We start from the raw sequence: 22,374 nt of genomic DNA, 5'->3' as shown, positions 1-22,374 counted from the left end.
CCTTCCCCATTTTACCAGACTGGATGCCAACATTGTACAGTACATGGGGTATGAGAGTGGCAACAACCCAACTGCATATCATGAGCTTTATGAAAAAGCACATAATCAGGAGAAACATAGCTACTTTTAAGATAGTTTTGGGCCTCTAAAAGTTTGTAAGCTTTCATTTGTGGAAGAGTGTAGTAATTGTTGTCAAAACCAAATAGTTTTTGATGTTACCAAATTCTATTTTAGTCCACAACTCTTGATCTTCGTTGGATCATACCTTGACATAATGAAACTTTCTCTTTATATAAAGCAGCATCTTGTCCTGTCAGACTGCGAGAATAGTCCGCCAGAAAAGCATTTTTTTTTTAACTTTGTTCACGATATAAAAACACTGCAGTTCTAAAGTTTAAATTGAAAAAAAAGCTCTGCCAACCTGTCAAATAACAAACCACTCGCAAGCAAAGCAAGCGGAAGCTGGACCACAAACATGGCGAAGAGGCAGAGTAAACGTGCGGTTTATCACATGACCTGCGACCCTCTATATAATTTTTTAATAAATTATGTTTGAATTATAATTATATAAAATGGATAGTTTATATTTTATTTATTTGTTAAATAAATAAATAAATAAATAAAATTTATTTATTTATTTTATAACAAAAGTTTGCAAATGGAAAATTTTCGGTTAATTTTCTAATGTATTTTAAAAATCTATTTCTCATTCGAAAATGGAATTTATGTTCTATAATATCAGTTTACTTAGCCTTATTATCAGAATGTCCATTATAGGAACTTCAAATCTTCAAAGTCTAAATTTATTGAAAAATTATAAAATTGTCAAGATTTCAAGAAATTTTGAAAGCCCTTTTTACTCCAATATCAAGAACTTACTGACTTTAAGGTTTCATGCCTTTGACGAATATTTTGATATTCTTCTATATGTAGACGAAACATTAACATCATCGAACAGTTTAGTCGAAATATACAAATATGGCCGTATTTTGAAAAAATCCCTCCGCGATCTCAACGACTATTTTATTTATCAAGGGATTGTACGAGGAAGAAATTACTCAAAAGTTAGTGGATATTTCTACAAGACGTTCTTCATAGGAAGTATTGATTTATTTCAAGAAATTTATTATCTAGAACCAGCTTTTCTTTATTTAAACGATACGAGATATGGATATCAAACAATTATTTATAAAGAATCTGACGTGAAATATCTTAAATGTAAGTCTACAAACGAAAATGAAAATGCTTCTTGTAAGAAGACACATTACAATTTTGCGAAGTCGAGTACTGATTATCGTTTACAGAATTTTAAAGTAAGAAAAATCAAAGAGAAAAAAATTTGTGGTGTAGAATTAATTGCCGATCATACATTTTTTAAAGAAATGGGAAAAAATTACGGATGGACTATTGCAGAGATGCTTTATCATTTAAAGACCAGCGATAAAATATTCCGTTCCACTGATTTCGATGGAGATGCAAGACCCGATAATATTGGGTTTTCGGTGGATAAAATCACAATATACGAATCAAAGAATGAAAAAAATTATCCAATGGCCAGAATTTCTCATCGTGCTGAATATTTCTTAAATGATTTATCGTATCACGTTCAAAATTACTGTCTTGCAATCTGCTTTTGCTATAGGGAATTCAAAAAGAACGTCCTTGGAATGTCGTATCGTGCTACGAGCGATACTACTAATATTTTTAACAATAATTCTTACTTTGGTGGAATTTGTGCGAAATCTTTATCTTCAATATTCCGTTCACCTCGTTCGTTAAATGTAGCTTTTATTACTGGCGTAAGCAAAAGCAAAAGACTTCCTAAACCGATGGTTAGTATCGAATTAACTCACGAGTTAGGACATAGTTTCGGGAGTTATGATGATCCTCAGAATAATCCTATTTGTAGCCCTGGTGATTTTGGAAGTTCCTTGGGGAATTTCATCATGTATCCGTTTGTCAGCGAAGGTTATGAACCGAATAAAAAACTATTTTCTACTTGTAGCACGCAAGAAATGCTAAAAATAATTTACCAGAGACGAAATTGTTTCAAAGAAAGTGTGATTTCAGTTTGTGGAAATGCCATTACTGAAAACGAAGAGGAGTGCGACTGTGGTACTAACGAAACGTGTCGATTAATTGATAAATGTTGCACACCTAAAGGTGGTATAGGACGGGATAAAGAATGCAGTTTTAAAAAGACGAATGGAGCAAAATGCAGTCCTCGAGAAGGAGAATGTTGTACCGAACAGTGTAATCTGATCCCAGCTAACAAAAATTTTAAGTGTCATAAAGATTTTGCATGTTATAGTAATGTTACGTGTAATGGCAAATCACAGTTCTGTCCTATAGATATAAAAAACGATGGAATTCCCTGTTTAGGTAATTATCTTACCTGCAAGAAAGGTAAATGTATCAGTAACGTTTGTCAGGATCATAATCTCAAAAGTTGTCAATGCGCATCTTCGGATAAAAAGTGTCACGTATGTTGTCTAGATAATAACGAAGTATGTCGTTCCGCCGAAGAATTCGGTTACTTTACTCCCGAGGGAAAGGTTTTTATGAAACTTGCAGGAATTAGATGCGACAGAACGAGCGTATGCGACGATAATGGTCGTTGCATTTTCAAAAGTCGATCTTTACATTGGATTTACTTAATGTTAGTGTTTATTATACTAATATTAATAATAAGTCTTTACGTGCTTCAATTTAAATTTCGTTTTTAAAATAATACGGCTGATGATATTACAATTTTTTCTCTAATTTATGTTGCTATACATATGAAATTTTCCTTTAATTAAACAGGTTATAATTATGATTGCCATTTTGTATTACTGTATTTTTTTCGTTTTTATCTCCTGAAAGATTTTTTATACTCCCAGTGGGCTTTGCAAACTTACTAAACATTAAATAATTTCATCTGAAATTTTAAAAGTTCTCTAAAGTAATTTTTCATACGATAAAAAATTCTTTGCTATTCGTTGCTTCTTTGCCTTCGTTACTGACGTCATGCACAAATCGGACGAATTTAACACAAGATTTTATTTACGTCACGGGCGAAAACAGAATTTGTCGCCAGGGGGACACAAATGTTTAGGTCATGTGATCAACGAGAAATGGGATTTAATCTCACGGGAGAAGTCGTTGATTTAAAAATATGTCGTATTATAAATATGTAAATTAATGAATGTTCCGATGCAGCTTTTCTTTGTATATGATTTGACTTACTGCAAAAAGGAAAGCGATGATCCTAAAGATGCAATTATATATTTCCACCCACCTCAGGTATCAGAGAATAAAAGATGTATTATTTGTTGTCAGCTTGTGGGAATGGTTCAGTTTTTCCAGTCGACTTTCGCCTGTCCTAAAATTATAGTCCTTCAGAAAGGAAAATTTGCTGTTAAAATATGTGATAATTACTTGCTTGCTTTGGAAGCCAAGTCTGGTGTTCCGGATAATATAGTCTGGAGGCAATTGAATCATTTATATAATACCTTTTGCTTCTATCATAAAAGTATTAGCAGAGTTCGTAAACTTTGTAAGAGGCGGCAAGATTTCGTTAAGAGAATGGAAATTATAATGAATTGTTGCCTACCGGTGTCGTGCTGTTTTGGCGACGACATTTTGTTGGCATTTGATGCGCTTCCTGTCTTTCTTGTGCCCGAAGTCAAGTATTCTTCTATATATTTACAAGCGATTAAATTGTTACAGAATTGTCAGAAACATTCTGGAATTATTGCGGGATGTATATTATTCGATAATCAAATATTAGTCACCCAGTTAAACAGTGTGGTGAGTAGATACGTGTTGCTTGTTAAGTTTATACACGAGCTTTTCTCGCCGGAAGAAATTCAAGTACCTTTCCAATTACCTTCTGGAATTGAAATTGTTAAAGTATTTATTAAAAGAAAAATGCTCGAACGTATTAATAAAGTAAGCAAATACTGTGCTAAGATGACGGATAAATTGCGGGGTGGCGGTTCAAAAACGTACACGTCCGACGTCGACATTAGCTCGGGTTCTGAAGGAGATGTCGATTCCGACACCGGCGTCGAAAATGCCTGGGAAGTTAAATTTGTTTCGAAACGTACGGACGAAAGTGACGTCAAATCCGAACGGCTAGAATCGTCCGACGATGCCGAAGATTGTTTAAAATCTGATAAAGGTGGTGATATTTGGAGAGCAATCTCCGATTCTGACGATGAAAAGTCGGATGTTTGTAAAATATTTATGAAAAAATATGGCATTTTACATTATCCGTCGTCGTCTGTATCGTACGATCAAATTGATACTCTTATTAGTCAGGATTATGATTTGAATGACGATTACAAAAATAATGATGAAATTCAAGAAATGAGATTGTTTATTCAGTATTATATGAATTCTGTTATGGTGTTACTTGTGAATTGGTATGCTGTTCAGAATATTGAATTAATACAATCAGTATGGAATACTGCATTACCAGTTTTGAGTGATTTAGAAGTTGCATTGCAGTGCCATGTCAAGAATAAACAAAAAATTAAAACAAAAAATGATTCATTTCTTTATTTACAACAACACGAAAGAATTCTTAATGGTTGTCCGATACTTAATTCTTCGATAAATGATTCACCTTTACTTAAAAGTCTTCAACGTATTCATTTAGATCTTGAGAAAAATGCTCATTTATCGGATGTGTCCACTATTGTTTGTGATAAAATGATTCATGCTTGTAGGTCATCCATTCACGAAGTGTATTATCTTCGACCATACGAAGAACATTCTGTATTTTCTCTTGGATACCTTCCCGATGAAGCAATTGATAAACTAGAAAATAAACTTACAGAGTTTCTACCTTACACATGAAATCAATTAGAATATTGAATTTTATTATGAGTAAATTAAATTTTAGTGGTATTTTTATTTTAATAATTATATGAAGTAATATGTTTATTAATAGATTGATATAACATAATAATTTGATAACAAAGAGAATTATAAAATCAGCTGGGATAAAATATTGAATAATTTTATATATCTTTTGACAAAAACTAGACATTTCCGAGTAATTTAAATGAATCTAACTTAAAATATTGCTAAGGATGAACTAGCTGATATAATTACAGGTATACCTCGAGTTACGTCGTTCCCGATTAGACGTCGTTTGTCAAGAAAGTATATGGAAAAATAAAAATCAAGTATAAATCAGTTTATTTGACTTTAAATCCGTCTGCCACAAACATTGAAGTCGTAATATCACTAGAAAAGTGTTAAAAGCACATAAAATCGTATTAAAATATGTACATTTACAGTAAATGTTAATATAATCATCATAAATCTTAGAGAATGAAACATAAAAACATCTGTGTTTATGTGTTGTCGTCTTATTTAGCGGTCTTTAAGGGCTCGTTATTGGCGTTTAGTTACGATGTAAGTCGAAAGTATGACTTACTTCGTAACTACACAAATAAATTTGACTTACGTCGCCTCTCCTGGAACCAATTACTGACGTAAGACGAGGTATACCTGTACTAGGCTGAATTAATCGGTGCACCTTTAAGAGTGGATAAAGTTTAAAGAATGTTTGTGATCATTGTTAATAAAATGCAACCCAATTCTATACCATCTCCTACAGAAAAACAGACTCCATGGATGATAAATAGAATAGTGGAGTGTATATTATTCCAGCCATAAATGAAGACATTGGCATCAATAGAGTATGTTGGATATACCTCAGGATCTTTCAGAGTCAAACAAATATAAGGATGGCATTAAAAGAGCTCACCCATTCCATGCTGGCATTTTAGAGAAGTGTGAAATTTATAACCATACCATTACTAACAGTATACACCAGGGACAAAAACTTCCATCACCCAGTCTGGCAATATCTCCTTAGTCTTTTGCATTAACCACTGCCATCATAGTTCATCTCCTGTTTGTTTATGCTATCCCATCTTTCCTTATCAACACTGGCATTCCACTTTCAACATGCCTGAATATGACCCATTAACTTGGTTGAAAATTGTACTAATGCTTTAAACTTCATCACGCAATGTTAAAGGTGCATTGATTAATTCAGCTCAGAATATGGATGCCAGTTTTCTGAAATTGAATACTTAGATTTGGATTTGTCAAATCTTAATTGTTAGACAATTATTACTAGTTAACTTGTTGTATGTACAAATAAACTCTCTTTCACACCAAGAACCAGCAAAAAATCTCCAACAAATGTAATAAAAACAACCATTTTCTTCCATTTGAAAATGGAAGAAAAGTTCAGTTTTTTGCTGGTTCTTGGTATAATAATGTTTATTCTTAATTGATAGATTTGAATTCAGAATTTGGTGCTGAATTCACCAAAGGGTATGTTACTATTTAAGATAATAGTGATGGGAGATTTTATTTCAAATTATTTAAGTCAGTGGTTGTATATGATAAGGGAAATAGATATAATTCTGTTTTAGTCGCACAAAAATATCAAAGATTCCACAACACCTTTTTTTTTTCTAGCACTTTCTTTAATTTAATTAACATTATGGTCGAAAACATTAGTTAAATTAAAGAAAGTGGTAGAAAAAAGAAAGAGAAAGGTGTGGAATCTATGTATAATAAGTTCTAGTTTACTGCACATAGAATTGCAAGAATATCTATTTTGAAATTACTTTGTTTCCATTATAGTAATGCCAACCCTGTTGATTTTAATAGACCCATGGATGAAGAACAATCAGTAGTTCTCAACAGGGTCCAGTATTACACCCCTATATAAGTAAGACTTATCAGACAAAAGATAATATAGTCAAATAATATTTAATAAATAAATTCTTACTTTAAATATTATGAATAAATAATAAATGTAAAGAATGTTGTTTTAAATTTTGTTAGGAAGACAATTAGAAATAATAATGACTAAAAAGAAGTTCTTTAGTTCTTCAGGGAGTGATTTCTAAAGAAAGATTTAAGAAATATTGTTTTAAACCATGAAGGGGAGAATAAATAATAATTAAATATCTGATTACTGGCAAATTTGCTTGTGTGTAATCAGTATGAGCAAATAAAATATTTTAAATCAAAGATAATTCTATTCTATTTGCTTTATTAGTACATTGTACTCTAAAATTCTATTGCCTCTTAATTTTCAAAATAGGTATTGAAGAAAATACAAATGATGTTAGTGTTTTCCAAAAATAACTACAAAAGCTATTATTTTTTGAAAATAAATAGCATGTATTATTATGCTAGTATCTGTTATTTGTATATTTTTGTAAATGTGATTATTTAATAATTATAAAATTTTTATCATATTTTCAATTTTATATAAAAACTAATAAGTTTTAAATTAAATTTTTAATGCTGCAAATTTTTATTTTTTACTTGTTTCTTCACTTTAAACATTCAAATAATAATAATAAGGGGGCCATCCATTAATTAAATATGTTTACAGTTTTTGAATCATTTTTGACTCCTCTCCCCGTTGTGTACAATGTTATACTTACAGCAAAACCTTTTTAATTGTATGTAACATGTACAAAAGTTTATGGACCCAATATTGAAGAAATAACTTTAAAAAGCCCTGCAAAAGCTTTTGTAACCGATACTAGTCGTGTGAATAAATGTGCTTACGAGAAAAAGTTTGTATGCCATTAATACCACTGAAAAAGTTGGTATAAATAATGCCTTGACTCCTTCCCTCCCCTCCATTTACAGTGATGTACTTTTTAAATCCCTTTTAAACTGTACATATAATAAATGAATACCCCTAAAAAAGCTAAGAGTCAAAGGAAATATTCAATAATTTCCATAAACGGCTACAAATATAAAATTATTTATGTACGAATAAATCATTTTATTTGATTAACAAACCTGTATTGCTAACTATAACATTATATTTAAAAAAAAAGAAATAACAATGGCATAGTTTGTTGTAAAAGATTTGTGTATTAAAATTGTAGAAACTGAATTATTTGGATTTGTTAAATCTACAAATGTTTAGTTTCAGATTCAGTGAATCCAAAAATACCAAATCTTTGAAAATCCTGTATGTTCTAACTTCAGAATGAATTTTTTATATATAGTTTGCAATTTATCTGCATGAATTTCATTATTACACTGTTGTTAATGGAAAAAAATCCATGAAAAAATTTATTAGAAATAATAATAAAGTATTGTACAGTATATTATATTGAAATTTTATTTTTTTGATTTAGAATGTATACTTTAAAATATAAATGAAAATAAAAATATATAAATAAAAATTCTTTTTAAAGCTGTTTACTTTTGGAAAAACAAAAATAGATGAGTTTACGTAGTCCACGATACCAAAGATTTAACATAAGAAAACTTAAATACTTAACAAAAAGCCCTTTTCTTCATATACAGTTTAATATTCTTCGGTTGGAGATGTTCTAAAAGGAAAACAAAAATTTGAATGGCCAGTTTGTCTGGTTTAAATGTTCGTGACGTAAATACAAGGGATTACAGCGATTCTACATGTTTTAAATATCGAACGCTTTGGTTATTGGGCTGAAATTTGAAAAATTGTAGACCTATAAATTCCCACTGTCGTCCATTAGTCTTTCCTTAATCTCGAGAATGGTGTTAGATAAATGAAATTTAACGCCAGATTTATGGCAAGAGGCCTGGATTAACTATATGCAAACTTCTGAAGCAAACTGGAAGTCATGTTATTTCAATTAAAAAATTTTCCCCTGTAAGAAGTTGGATGATTGGTAGGACACTATTGCTAACAGGACGACTATGTATGATGTACAGGGGCAAGCCACTACTAATTTGTGATGGAGAGCGTATATTTTAAATGAAATAAATTGAAAACATGATTAAAAATTACAGCCTGGCATTGTGATGATGTCACAATAAATAATTGCTCTTTTCATATATCTCTGCTAAAAATAAAATTTGTTGATTTCATGGCAAAAATAGAAGTCTTACTACTACTAATATACATACAATACATATTTATTTGATAAAATTCATTTTTATTTAGCATTTTGTTTTAACTTTATCCTCAAAAAACTAACATAAAAATAATAAAAGACAAGCAAGCAAGCTTTTCAATTTAATTTAATTCAATAATTTTGTATTTTATCACAAAGCTTTTCAAGTCGAGGCTCAATTTTTGAGATAGTGGAATTCTTTTGAAAAATGTAATAGCTTTTTCTATGTACTGTATATTAGATGATTTATTCCAAATATCTACAATAGCCGAAGCTTGCGAAGTTAGAAAGCTTTGCAGGCTTCAAGCTTTAATTTGTAGAAGTTTTGCAACAAAGTATATAAAATGGTTGATGCTCATCATTCATTTCCTTTTTATGCAAAACTATATTTTAGAAATTCTTTACCATATTTTTTTTCTTACAGTTGCTGTCTTTTGTATAATTCAGTTATTTTTTATTTAAATTTTTTTAATATTAGCAATGCATTCTGTATTTAGTTTTATTGTTTTGGTTGGTACAAGTTTCTAATTCTTTTGAATTTTTCTTAATAATCTATCAGTTTATATTTCTAGATAAAACAATAATGTAAATACATTATTTTTTGACAAGAAAAGTATGTAGTTTTTTATTATTTGAATTCATTTAATATATTTAAGTCTTCATTGTTACCTAGGAGTAGAGAAGAAATACATACATTACAAAATTTATACCAATTGAATTTATGCATTTTCATTTATTACATTCAAAAGTAAAATATTTTTATAAGAACAAGTGCCACAGAACTGGATATACAAAATATTTGGTGAAAACAATAAAATATGATATGCACAAAAACATATAGAAAAGTTGTAAAACACTGTATTGTTATCATTTTGATATATATAATGTGACTTAGGCCAATAATCACATAACAATTGTTGAAAATAGTCATTCTCAGTTACCAAATAATTGCATTTGATTTTACATTTCACATAGATTATCTGGTTGCTAATAATAATTTGCATGTAATGAATGTTTTATTCTGTAGTCATTTAATTACTTTTCCAGATCCATTATATATAATGGAGGGATACTATGATGATTGGTCAAAAAACGACCCCCCCCCAAGATGGGACATTGAAATGTGGAGTAATGCAAAAAAATTTGGGGTTTTCCCTGTATGTATGTATGGATGTGTGTATGGGGGGCACAATTTTGTTCACTCTGAAGCTTAATAATTCCTATCAAGATTTTTGTCAAAAATGTCTGAAATTTTGCAGAGAAGTTTGTATTAGGGGATTGATTCTGTTAAATTTTGGTAGTTAAAGGTCGACAGGGTGGGGAGATAAAGGGGTAGTCTGTCATAAGGTTGGACTTAAGATTTTACTCATTATTAGTATTTACAATTTTTTTTTATAAAACCCACCATTACTCATAAAATTAAGCTTTTTGCCATTTTATAATAATTAAAAATATAATATTTTATTATTAAAAACTTTTTATAACAGATTGCACCACACATGCAGTTTTAAATGTTGCCAGGAAAGTTAGCAACTCATTGTTGGATATTTTTTTTGTTAATTGAAACCTATCTTCTCCAATTGAATGTTGCCTACATTCTTTGGCAGTTGAAAATCACCTAGAATCTGTATATTGACCACAATTGCTAAAAAATATAGCAACCACAACTTTCCTGTGTATCTGCACTATTTTTCTGATATGAAATTTGACTATTACTAGTGTATTTAGTTTTATTAATGTAATTGATAGGAAATGATTGCACTTTCTTAACTCACAATATTTGTTAGAAAATGTATGTAATATGCACATTAAGGAAATGGAAGTGCCAAATTTTGCCATAGTGGCCAAATTTTGAAGTAAAATCTTTCCCCAAAAATTGAAACTGTATCTTCGGACAGTAAATACACCAAATTTAGTTGAGATTTACCCAATAGTTCTTCCTACAGAGAGTGCTGAGCACTTACTCTTTAATTATAATCACTCCATATAAAATAATACAAACTCAAAATGTTAGATTAATATGTCCTTATTAAAACTTTATTTTGTGTAATATGTAGTCTAAATGTGACTATGTTGTCATTTATATTATTTTAGAGCATTATGTCCTCGTATCTTAGTGGCATTTTCCCACTTTTGACAAATAAATTTTTGTGAAACTTATTATTACTTTTAAATGTAGAAATATTGATTAAGCAGTCTTCAGTGTTTGCTAATGATAATCAGGGCCATTAAGAGGGGGAGTTTTTCCTGGACCTGGAGAAAACTTGGGGCCCTATAAATTAATCTTATTCTTATTAACAAAAAATAAAATCTTTTAGAGTGCTTTGCACCACTTCACAGGAATATAACAATGTATACACTTACAACACAATATAGCCTAACACAAAGTATAAAATACAAAAAAATAGTATGTAAATATAATATTACTTATTAAAATTTGTTCTTCATAATTATCCAAGATAGAATTAAGAAAGGAATATTATTTAATTTTAATCCTTTTTTATAAAATTAAAAAAATCACTTGTAGTATGGCTTTTGGATTGGGATAAATGGAATTACATTCTCTTGGACTTGCTCATTCTTCGTCACACACCAGAAATTCATACAAAAATACACTTACGTAAAAACCAGATAACCGAATCTCTTGGACTTGGCCACTCAAGCCCAAGAGATTTTTTTTTTGCGTCAGTTCAGATCATGTGTGCTGAGGGCCCTTTTCCGCTCAAAGAGCACTAAAGGGCCCAAGAAAAGTTGTTAAGTTTATTTGTCCCAAGTGGGCTCATAATGTTTTAACTAGTCCCTTGTGAGGGCTCATATAATTAAATGTACTTGTAGTTTGTATTTGTAATTTGACAATGTGTTTAGTATTAGTACTTGTTAGTATAAGATTATATAAGCAGCAAAGGCTGCCATGTGCTAGAGTTCAGGTTACTCCTCGTACTGCATAGGCCAGGTGTAGAAAAGATAGCTGGTAAATTTAAACATAGTGTTTTGATGGCGAGGGAGTACTAGAGGGTAGGGATTTAAAGTTAAAGTTTATTTATTAAGCTTCAGTTGATTTAAAAAAACATCAGTGAACTTGCTTGTGACAGGGTTTACTGGGAGTATTGTTATGGGTAGAACGACACTCGGCTAGTGCAGGAGAGGAGTAGATGAAGATTAGAGTGAAAACAAAGATTGATAGTAAAGTTTAGAGTTTAGTTAACATAACGTAACCTAACCAAATTTTTTGACTTGTCCAGAGCCACTGAAGAAAAGAAAGTGACAATGGCAAAGCCATTGTCACTTTCTTTTGGTCATGCCCAACAATTTAGAATAATTAAATTTTGGATGGGGGCCTGGCTCTAGGCACAAGGCGACGAGCCAGGGGAGGGCCTACTGGGAGGACTTGAGGAGGGGAGCTTGATCCCATTTGGGTAGAAATGTGAAGAAACCCAGTAAACTTCACATATCAAGCTTAGCCTACAAGGGCAGAAAAAACAACGAAAAGGGAGACTAAATTAATGAAAACGAGGTTGGGCAAGACCACCATGAGAAGTAGAGAGTTGAGAATTACACAGAGTAGTGCTAAGGACAAGAAACATAGTGAGAGATAGAATAAAACCTGGTGGAGGACTAGCTAAAGTCCCGACGAAACCAGGGTTGAGAAGAGTTGGTACGGGTACCAGATACAATATATTATTTACTGTAAATGGCAGTGCCGGAGACCTGATGAGGCCGTACACTAGGATCTGAAAGATACTAAAATAAACAATTTGAAACAATGGTTTTAACTGTTTGATAAATGTATATTTTAATACAGATAGTTACTCTGATTCTTGTATTTAACAAGTAGCTGTGTGGCAAGAAGCCGAACAAGCCGGCCCCACAAACTAGAGGACCCAGCCGAACAAACCAGCAGCACACCGGCAGCAGGCCGAGCCAAACAACCAACAGGAACGCCAAGAGCCAGGCCCACCGTAAGACACAGAGTCGAGAGACAAGAGTGCAAATACAAGGCTAAAATCTGTTATAAAATAGCGCAGTGTCAAGCTATGATGCTAAAAGGTCATGTAATCAAGTTGTGGTAGGGAAGTTTGTAGTGTTTAAAGTTAAGAGAAACATTAAGTTAGGAAGAGGGAGAACTCTCAGGGATCTATACAAAAGAAAGGATACTTGATGTGCTATGAGTCGAGAGTCAGGGAATAGCAATAGCCCAAGAGATTGTAATTCCATTCTTAACATGAATATATATCTACCATATCGAGGGCATTTGAGTACAAAATGTGTTACTGTTTCCTGTTTACCTGAATCACAGGAGCAAAAGGAAGTTTCTGCCAAGTTAAATGCTGCCAGGTAAGCTTTAAAATTGTCATGACTAGACAGTAATTGTGCTAACTTAAAACTATAGTGAGTGATAGAACTTAGTGAAAGCAGTGGCATAGCGTAGTGGGGCAGCAGGGGCGGCCCGCCCCGGGCGGCACTTTTAGGGGGCGGCAAAATTTCACAATAAATACACAATACACATTACACCTGTACAATACACAATAAGGTTGATTGTTCTTTGCCGAAAAGTTCTTAGAATTACTGTATATTTTAGTCTTTTGAATTGAGATACCTAAATAAGGGGGCGGCGAAATTTCCCTCCGCCCCGGGTGGCTGACACCCACGCTACACCACTGAGTGAAAGAGTGACATCTGTAAAGAAATGTTTAGTTGTGTGACCTTTTTGTGATTTTTTTTTTTCCAATCCTCATTCCAAAGCTGAGTCAAAGTATACTGTCAACATTTGCTTCAGATACTGTCTACAGACAGATAAGTTATCTTCATGCTGCTATCAGCTGCAGCTTTCTTTGCTTCCAAATCAGCAGTTTCATTTTCCTGTATACCAGTGTGCTGGTTCTGTACGTAATGAAGTTTTATCGTATCTGCAAGAAGAGATAATAGAGCCTTGAATTCCTCTAATCTGTTCATTTTTTATTTTTCTGTTAAGAACTCCATAAATAGTAATGGTTTGGAATCACTATGTATATTTACTTGCTTTCCCTTATCCTGTAGCTTGCATGCCCAGGTGACTGTTAGAAATATTGCCTCCCTTTTAGCCTGGAAGATTGAGGTGTGAGATGGAAATTTGTAATTAAGGATAAAGGTTGGATCTGCAATATTATTACTGTTATGGCAAGTAAATATACATCACTGTCTGCTTGTCAAAAAAGATGCTCTTCTGAAAGGGGCTGCATTTTTGTCTGGAAATTTTTTAGAATGAATTCATCAACTGCTTTAATAATTATATTACCAAGGATGCTACATGCTTTATCAATCTCATCATTGGGTTTACTGGTTTTTATTGTGTTTGCTGTGTTCTTGATTTTTTTTTTTTTTTGAAATTTGTGCCAATTTAAAAAAATTAAAATTAAATGAACTGTTAGTGGTAGAACAATTGTTTCTTGCCAGATGTAATGTAAAACAATAGCTGTATCTCATAATATAATAATTGCAATAATTCTTTGATATTAATAGCTATCAATTTACCAGAAAGGGTTAAATCAATCCAGCTTTCCCCAATGTAGATTTATAAGTTTGTTCTGATTCTTCATCATGAATAATAAGGTATGATTCTTCAATAAATTGTTCCTTATGTTTACTGTCATTGCAGATAACATTGCAAACCAATGGCTTGTTTATATCTTTGTAAAGGATCTTATAGTAGGGTGGGAACTCCACTATCTTGTTATAGTAAGTATAAGGCTCTTGAAGAAGAGCAATATCCACTTTATTTTCACTTAGATATTTAACTAGGTTCTCAGTTGTATATTTAACAGCAAAATGTTTATAGTGTTTATAATCTGTATGTTCAACAAACTTTTCTGTAACCTTTAGAGCCATAGAACAGTTTGGGTCTGCTGCTTTGTGCCTATGTTCAACTGAACTTAATTTCACTCAATTTGTCTAGCTAATACAATTGATATATTTTATAAAAGATTTATTATTTTTCTTTTGACAGTCTCTATAACAGTGATCCTCCTTGATCACTGTTATAGAAACTTCCCAGCAGTGGCATAGCTACAGTTCTCTGGGCCTGGTGCGGAACCAGATTTGTGGGCCCCCAAAAAAAATTTTTCGGCAGGGGTGTCCTTTTTCCGTAATGGTAATTGGGAATGTCCAAAGGAAAACAAGTAATTTTTTCTATAAATTTTGGCTTTTGAATTTATTTATTCTGTTAAAAACATTGCGTTTAGACGTTCAATTTCTTCCGTTTGATGAATGATGCATTAGGTATTTTTTGTTTTGTTTACAGTTTGTGTAAACGAACTGTAAACAAAACAAAAAATATTTTTGTGTAGTGGTTTATATAGTGTATAACTAGATTACAGTTGAGTTGCTGGTTTTTCTGTGTAATAGGGGACCCAGCTTGAGCATCCAAATGCCAAATTTTGCTTTGTTCTGATTGTCGTAAAAAATTTTTTGGGTCTTTTTTTTCTTGCGATTTTGGGGCCCCCATGGGCCTATCGCTTTCCAGGGGCCTGATGTGGTCTGCACCTACCGCACCCCCTAGCTACACCACTGCTCCCCAGTGCATACAGGCATACATGGTTTAGCAAGAGAGCCAAACTTTGTGCAGTTAAAACACTGCCTCATTCTTAAGTAATCACAGACCACAGGATTTCAGATCAACAAAAACTGATACAAAAAACTCTTCATTAACTCATGGTGTAGCGAGGGGGGCAAGGGGTGTATCCTGCACCGGCGCCACTTGCAGAGGGGTGCCAAAATGGTCTCCAAGACAAACTATATGTGTTTCTGAGGGGAGAGGGGTGCCAATAAAGTGTGTTGTGCCCCAGGCGCCAGTTATGTTCACTATGCCACTGCATTAACTAATGCGTTTCTGAGTTCAGGTGTCACAATTACTACCTTTGTTTTCTTGCTAGGTGAATTATATTTTGTATGAAAACTTTATCTGAGCTCAAACTTCTGACCTTTGGCTACAGCACTAGCAATAGCTTCATTTTGAGCACAAATATAAGTGATGTCCATATGCTGAATCTGGACCATTAGTTATCCTATTCCTTTTTAATTGCATTGTAATTGAAGAATGATTTATCATCATCAATTTTTATTAAGGCCTTCTCCAAATCTTTAAAGTTAGGACATTCTAGTCCTATTCTACCATCTTGAAAAATGGCAGTGATCAATTCTTATACCACTTTCTTAATGACAGAGTAGTAGTAAAATTATTTTTAATTGTAGTTGGTACAGGCTTGCCTTTTCCACATTTATTTAGTTTTAACACTTTGTTTTGACTACTTTGTTTTCCCAACATTACACAGTTTGCAATCATTCTTGCATCACATTTGTACCTGAATTTTTCTTTGTTGCGTCTGCAAGGGTTAGACTTTTCTCTCTTTTTCAAGGGCAGCAAGCAGTGTGTCCTGCAGAGAGCTTTGTTTCTTAATGGTATCTAAATGTTTGTCACATAATCATTGTAAGACACTGTTCAGTTGCCAACTTTCTGGCTGATTCACAGCTCTTATATTTACAATTGAAAGAATTATATTTTATTATTTCTTCAACTACCTCTGTAAAAGAAACTGTAATTGAATTTTGATTTGCCTCATCTTGTAGGACCTTTGATGTCTGGATTAGGTTTAGATAATGAAGAACAAAAATAAAATAATTACTGTTATACAGCAATAAGAAGGATAAATTCTAGATTCCTCTGATCCACAGAAAAAACTGAGAAAACCAAATAAAATGGTTCACCCAAAAAAGAACTTTAAATCTTAATTTTTTAAAAAAAGACAATTATAAAAAATTCAAACTTATCACTATAGGGCCTCCTGGCAACCGCTCTTTTTATTAATAAAGAAACATTTATACATTTCATTTATTCAAAAAAAAAAAAAAAAAAAAAAAAAGGCAAAAGGAAGCCCGCTCTACACTGGGCCCCATACAAATGCTCGATGGCCCTGTGGTAACAGATATTATAAAACATATCTCAAAATATTTCTTTTGATATTGTTGAATTGATATCTTCAATTATTTTAAAAACAACAATTTAATAATTGTTTATCATTTAAGTAGATTTTTATTTAAACATTTATGCACATGTCAGATTGTTTCATTCATCTGTTATTTATAGAAAATATAATCAAATCGATTATATTGTCTTCTGTTAAGTAGTCCTTATGCTTGGTAATTCTTCCAATCTCTCTCACATATTTAATGCAGTCAGCTCGTCTATCTGCAGTTACATTATCAAGAGTTGCTTGCAATATCAGTTTTTTCATAATACTGTTTAGCCTGTGTAATGAAGAAGCTCAATAGGATTCAGGTTTCAGTGATACAGTGGCAGATGTAAAACTGAATGGCCATGTTCTTTTAATGTTTTGTCACCTACATAATGATTAGCCTCTACTCTGCTCTCTTTTAGCAGCTCCTCCTTTAACAGATCGGGAGGATATGAAATGTTTTTATGGTATAAGCAAGATGCAATGTCATCTTTTTTCTGTGTACTTGTAGGGCTCTAGTGATTTGCTGTGAATGATTTGAGGTATTGTCCATCATAATAATGTTTCTCTCTTTAGAATATTATGTGAGTTGGTTAACAAGCTAATGCTGAAAATTCTCAGAATTCAGAGTTGTGATAGTTGCCATGCTGAGATTTAGAACAAAATAATAAACTTCCACTTGAAATCTATCCATTTTCATTTCCAGCATGTAATATAAACTGTATACCATCACTGCTTTTTGGTTTAAGATGAGTTGTCTTGCCAGCTTGTTTTTGGTTTTGGGTGCATAGATATCCAAGTTTAATCAATCCAGATTTTCCTTAATTGGGCTGCAATTTGAAAAAATTGTAGACCTATAAGTTTCCACTGTTGTCCTTTATTATCTTCAATCAAACGGAGTTAGATGAAAGACAAGACCGATATGGAAACCTTATGGGCAGGAAGCCCTGATTAACTATATATGAACTTCCAATACAAACCATAAGTCACGTTATTTCAATTCAAAAATTTCTCCCGAAAGGTTTTAAATAGATGACTAGCATGACTTTATTGTTAAAGCAAAAGTATGATGTACTTGTACAAGGGCAAGCCACTACTAATTTGTGGTGGAGGACATATATTTTAAATTAAATAAATTAAAAATATGATTAAAAATTACAGTAATTGCTCATTTATAAAGTAATCTAACGACAAAGTATTAATTAAAAAATCAAATCTTTCTGGGATTAGTGTTCTATTTTGGAATGCATTTAAGATTGGAATCTTATATGCATTCCAAAATAGAAGGCTAACACCAGAAAGATTTGATTTTTTAGGCAGTTCTACCTGAGGAAGGTCCTAGGTGTGGACTGAAAACATTAGTGACATAACAGTTTTCACAACTAAGTGAAAAGCACAGTAAGGCTTGTGAGTTTTATTTATTTCCTTTAATTTGTTGTAAATATCATTATGTTCAATTAATACTTCATGATTGTTGTATTTTTCCAAGTAAATCCAATCTCATTTGATTTTCAATATTTTTGAATTTGCCTTCTGCCTTTAGCCAATACAATTAAGGTTCATTATGCTGTAAATTACCTTTATTTTGTACCACTCATATCACTGTGTGGCATTTCTGCTGGTTGCAGATAGAAGTGGAATGAGTGCATGTTATGGTGATGTAATATCCAGTATATTTGTATCCACTGCAGTCCACAATCCAACCTAACCAATACTGGAAATCTCTCTTTGTCCTTAGGTAATGTTTAAGTGGACACCCTGTATATATGAATTTTGTTGTTAATTATTGATAATTTGTATTATACAAATATGAACCTCTCTAAGGATACATCCTACATGGCAGTATCCAGAAACTGCAGGTGTGAATGTACTATCAAGTGGAATGAACAAATCAATACAAGAAAATGTGCATGTCTGGAGTGACCATGTTTAGTATGCAGCTACCAAGCAAGTTTGATTGCCTCTTCCACTGCTTGCACACTTCCAAAGAAGAGAGCTGGATTGTCTTTTATTTCACAATATAAATGATGAAATTCACCAAACTCACGACATTTCTTATAAATATCATGTGTCTTTTGCCTACAAGAAGTTTTGGTATACAATAGCGAGATTGTGGCCAAAGTTTTCATCTCTAAAACCTGAATGTCAAACATTGCTGTCTTGTAAGCGGTGCTTGACGTTCAATGTTCACATTTTAGAGATGAAAACTTTGGCCGCAACCTCACTAATATAAAAAACCATTTTCCATAGCAAGCATTCGATGAAGTTGTCTTGCTGCCATTTTATAAATAACACACGCCCACTCTGAACAGAGGTAGCTCACAAACTGGAAGCACATACAAAGATTCTTTCTTGCTGGTCATTGCCACAAAAGATATAAGGACCTAAGCCCGATAATTTTATTAAAGCCAAATGATTGCTGGATCAGACAGGCTGTATTACTGTTACTATTTATTTGGCCTAGAAGTAGGCATTAAGTGCCATCTCATATTAAATTTAATAAATATAACTAAATTAATACTTATTAATTTAGAAGGCTCTGGAAGAAAAGAATTGGCCCAGAGTGAAACTTGAACCCTCAACTACTGCTTACTGTATGGATGCGTTGTCAGTTACACTACCTAAACTTCTGTCTCATCTTTGCTTCCAAATTACAGGTAATAAGTAATTTGGCCAAGGCATTAGGCTCTAGGTCAAATTACTTAGCATTTAATTATTAATAATAGCAGTAATATAGCCAGAATAATCTAATCTGACAATCATTTGGCTTTAAGATAATTGATGTTTTCTAAGAGAAATGTTTTTGTTTCTAATAATTGCCAAGTATTCTTACATGTGAATTATTTTATTAATAAATAATAAAACTTTTTGATTTTGTTTTAAGAAAAAATTCGTACATTATTGTTTTCAGGGGCGAATTCTCTGGGCTTGCTTAGCTTGCGCCAGATGTTTAAGAGAAAGTTTTTGACTGTCAATATACTTTATATATGAGAACAAATATGCCAATAATAAGTTATTCTAATGTGTAAATCTTATCATTTGTGTTTGCTTTTATGTCAACAGCTAGCGGCTAGACGTTTTAAGTTGGTGCCATGCTTGCGGGAACTTGATCTCTAGCTCGTGTGGAGGTTTGCCGCTGCAAACGAGTGCACGTGCATGACGTCATTCGAAGCATATAACATGGCCAGATTGTATCAAAAGCCTGCAGTACCCAGTCAGCATACATGTATTGTGTAGTTTCAAATCTAAGTTGTGAATTGTTGCGAGTTATGTATGTTGTCGTAAGTAGTGGGCTAATTATGGAAAGTGAAGAGTTTTGTATACTCAGTGATGTGTTACAGAAACCATTTTCTAGAAGAAATGTAGTGGGAAAAATCGAAATTGTGAGAAATAATAGACCATGTCCTGAGATTTGAAATTTAACTTCCATTCATAAAGACAAGAATGGAAAGTATGTACAAATTTTAAAATATGTTAATACACAAATATACCTTAATTAGCTGAATCTAAAAAATTAAATAAACTATTCTGCTGGCCCTACTCGTTGTTTTCAACAGGCAATGGAGTGTGGAGTAAAAATGGGTTTGTGAATTTGAATTGTCTTTCTGTGGCTGTCAGTAGATATGAGAAATCTGTAAGTCACCTTAAACATTTTTTCGGTCTGAATACTTTTGGGAGGACAAGAATTAATCACTAGCTTAATGAGCATCAAACAATTAGTGAGTGTGTGTGTAGATATACAGGTATACCTCGAGTTACGTCGTTCTCGATTATACATCATTTGTCAAAAAAGTATATGGAAAAATAAAAATCAAGTTAGTCATTTTATTCGACTTTACATCTGTCCGCCACAAATATTGAAGTTGTAATATCACTAGAAAAGCGTTAAAAGCACAAAATCATATTAAAATATGTACATTTACAGTAAATGTTAATATAATCATCATAAATCCTAGAGAATGAAACATGAAAACATCTGTGTTTGTGTTGTCATCTTATTTAGTGATCTTTAAGTGCTCATTATTGGCATTTTCCACCGTAGTTTCAACTTATGTTGTAACTACACAAGTAAATTCGACTTACGTCGCCTCTCCTGGAACCAATTACCGACGTAAGGCGAGGTATTCCTGTAATGGGCTTTACAATAGTCCATACTTTTTTATTCACACCAAATAATGTTTCTGCTTATTGTTTAGTGCTAGAGATAGGCCTATTATTCCTAATATAACTTTTGGCTTGCCCAAAACTTTTGGTTAGGATTTGCCTGATTCTTTTACATAATTTGCAATTTAACATGGCAAATTGAATTGTTCTTTTGTGTTCAAATATTCCTGGTTACCTTATATATGATAAAGTTGATAGATCATCTAATATTACAACACTTGCAAGTTGTTGAAATAATTACTGAAATATATAGTGTAGTGCAATGTACAATCATATTTTGCATCTGCTACATAATAACTAAGTGCAATTGCATTGGAATATAGGTAATTGATAGTGGGTGTGTTTGTTGATTTGAACCCCACTTTTCATGGTAGAAAATTCTATCTTGGGTCCTATGTAGTTAAACTATACCACTATTTTTCAAAGTTCTAGACTGTCTCAAGATGGTGAAAATACTCAAAGGGGGAGGTGACTGAATACTGTCAAAAAAGAGTGATGAAATTGTGTAAGGTTTCTCTGCATGATACTGTTTATAAGTTTGTAGTAGACCATAGTGCTACTGTGCAAATCTAAAGTGACATTGCTAAATATAATTTATTTCAAAAAATATATATCATTTTCCAAACAATGAAAAAATACAATGTTATGGTAACACAAAAATGCTGGTGATGATGTTCAGCATACATAAATGATGCAAAATATTTGCTTGACAAACAACACTTCAATGATTTTTTCTATATACATTAACTAATATTTTTGATATAAAGGATTTTCTAGTCCTAAGGTTTTTAGTTCTGTATCCTGTAAAAAAAGAAAAAAATTGTCATTATGAAATAAAAACTGAAAACCTTTTAATGTAAGTAAAGTCAGAAACCATACATGTGGTCCAGGTACTTGAGTATCTAATTCTCCAAAAGTAAACTAAAATGGAAAAGATATTTTAATAACTTAATCAATTTAAAGATATTTGATCCAGTGAGTATAACTTACATTATCTATAGTCATTCCATAAACGGGATTATCCACTGTGCGTAACGAAGATGAAGTATCTCTGTATTAAAAAACGTGTTAATTTTTATTTTTATAATAATTGAAGCTAAGCAAAAGATCATACGTTGTGTCATACGTTTGCCTCTTTCTCCAGTATCTTAATATCAGAAGGATCATTGCAACAAGTAGTAGGGTTCCTATCACAACTCCGGCAATCCACGCTTTGCTTTCTTTAACGTTATCTATAATTTCATCTAATTACAAAAATTAAATTTTATAAGCTTTGATCATAAACAAAAATA

General features: G+C 32.2%; 2 protein-coding genes and 1 long non-coding RNA gene across 3 annotated transcripts; 2 read left to right on the top strand and 1 right to left on the bottom strand.

Moving 5' to 3' along the window:
* The first annotated feature begins 716 nt into the window (after window positions 1–716).
* On the top strand, window positions 717–2,726 carry LOC136975321 (disintegrin and metalloproteinase domain-containing protein 10-like). Its single transcript, XM_067270375.1, has one exon. The coding sequence runs from the start codon at window positions 717–719 to the stop codon at window positions 2,724–2,726; it is 2,010 nt and encodes a 669-aa protein (XP_067126476.1).
* Window positions 2,727–3,057: 331 nt separating this feature from the next.
* Window positions 3,058–5,104, top strand: HPS4 (Hermansky-Pudlak syndrome 4 protein). The gene has a single exon (XM_067270308.1). The coding sequence runs from the start codon at window positions 3,184–3,186 to the stop codon at window positions 4,843–4,845; it is 1,662 nt and encodes a 553-aa protein (XP_067126409.1). The 5' UTR covers window positions 3,058–3,183; the 3' UTR covers window positions 4,846–5,104.
* Window positions 5,105–21,657: 16,553 nt separating this feature from the next.
* Window positions 21,658–22,358, bottom strand: LOC136975277 (uncharacterized). The gene is made up of 4 exons (XR_010880772.1): window positions 22,209–22,358; window positions 22,073–22,133; window positions 21,962–22,003; window positions 21,658–21,883 (listed from the first exon to the last, which is right to left on the bottom strand). It is a non-coding gene; the product is annotated as an uncharacterized lncRNA (long non-coding RNA).
* Between the last annotated feature and the right edge of the window lie 16 nt (window positions 22,359–22,374).

The sequence above is a fragment of the Centruroides vittatus genome, unplaced genomic scaffold (genome assembly GCF_030686945.1).
Source record: "Centruroides vittatus isolate TY-2023 unplaced genomic scaffold, ASM3068694v2 contig_370, whole genome shotgun sequence".
In the NCBI taxonomy this organism is placed as follows: Eukaryota; Metazoa; Arthropoda; class Arachnida; order Scorpiones; family Buthidae; genus Centruroides; species Centruroides vittatus.
The sequence above is the reverse complement of the archived record's forward strand: the minus strand, read 5'-3'. Positions and strand labels throughout refer to the sequence as shown.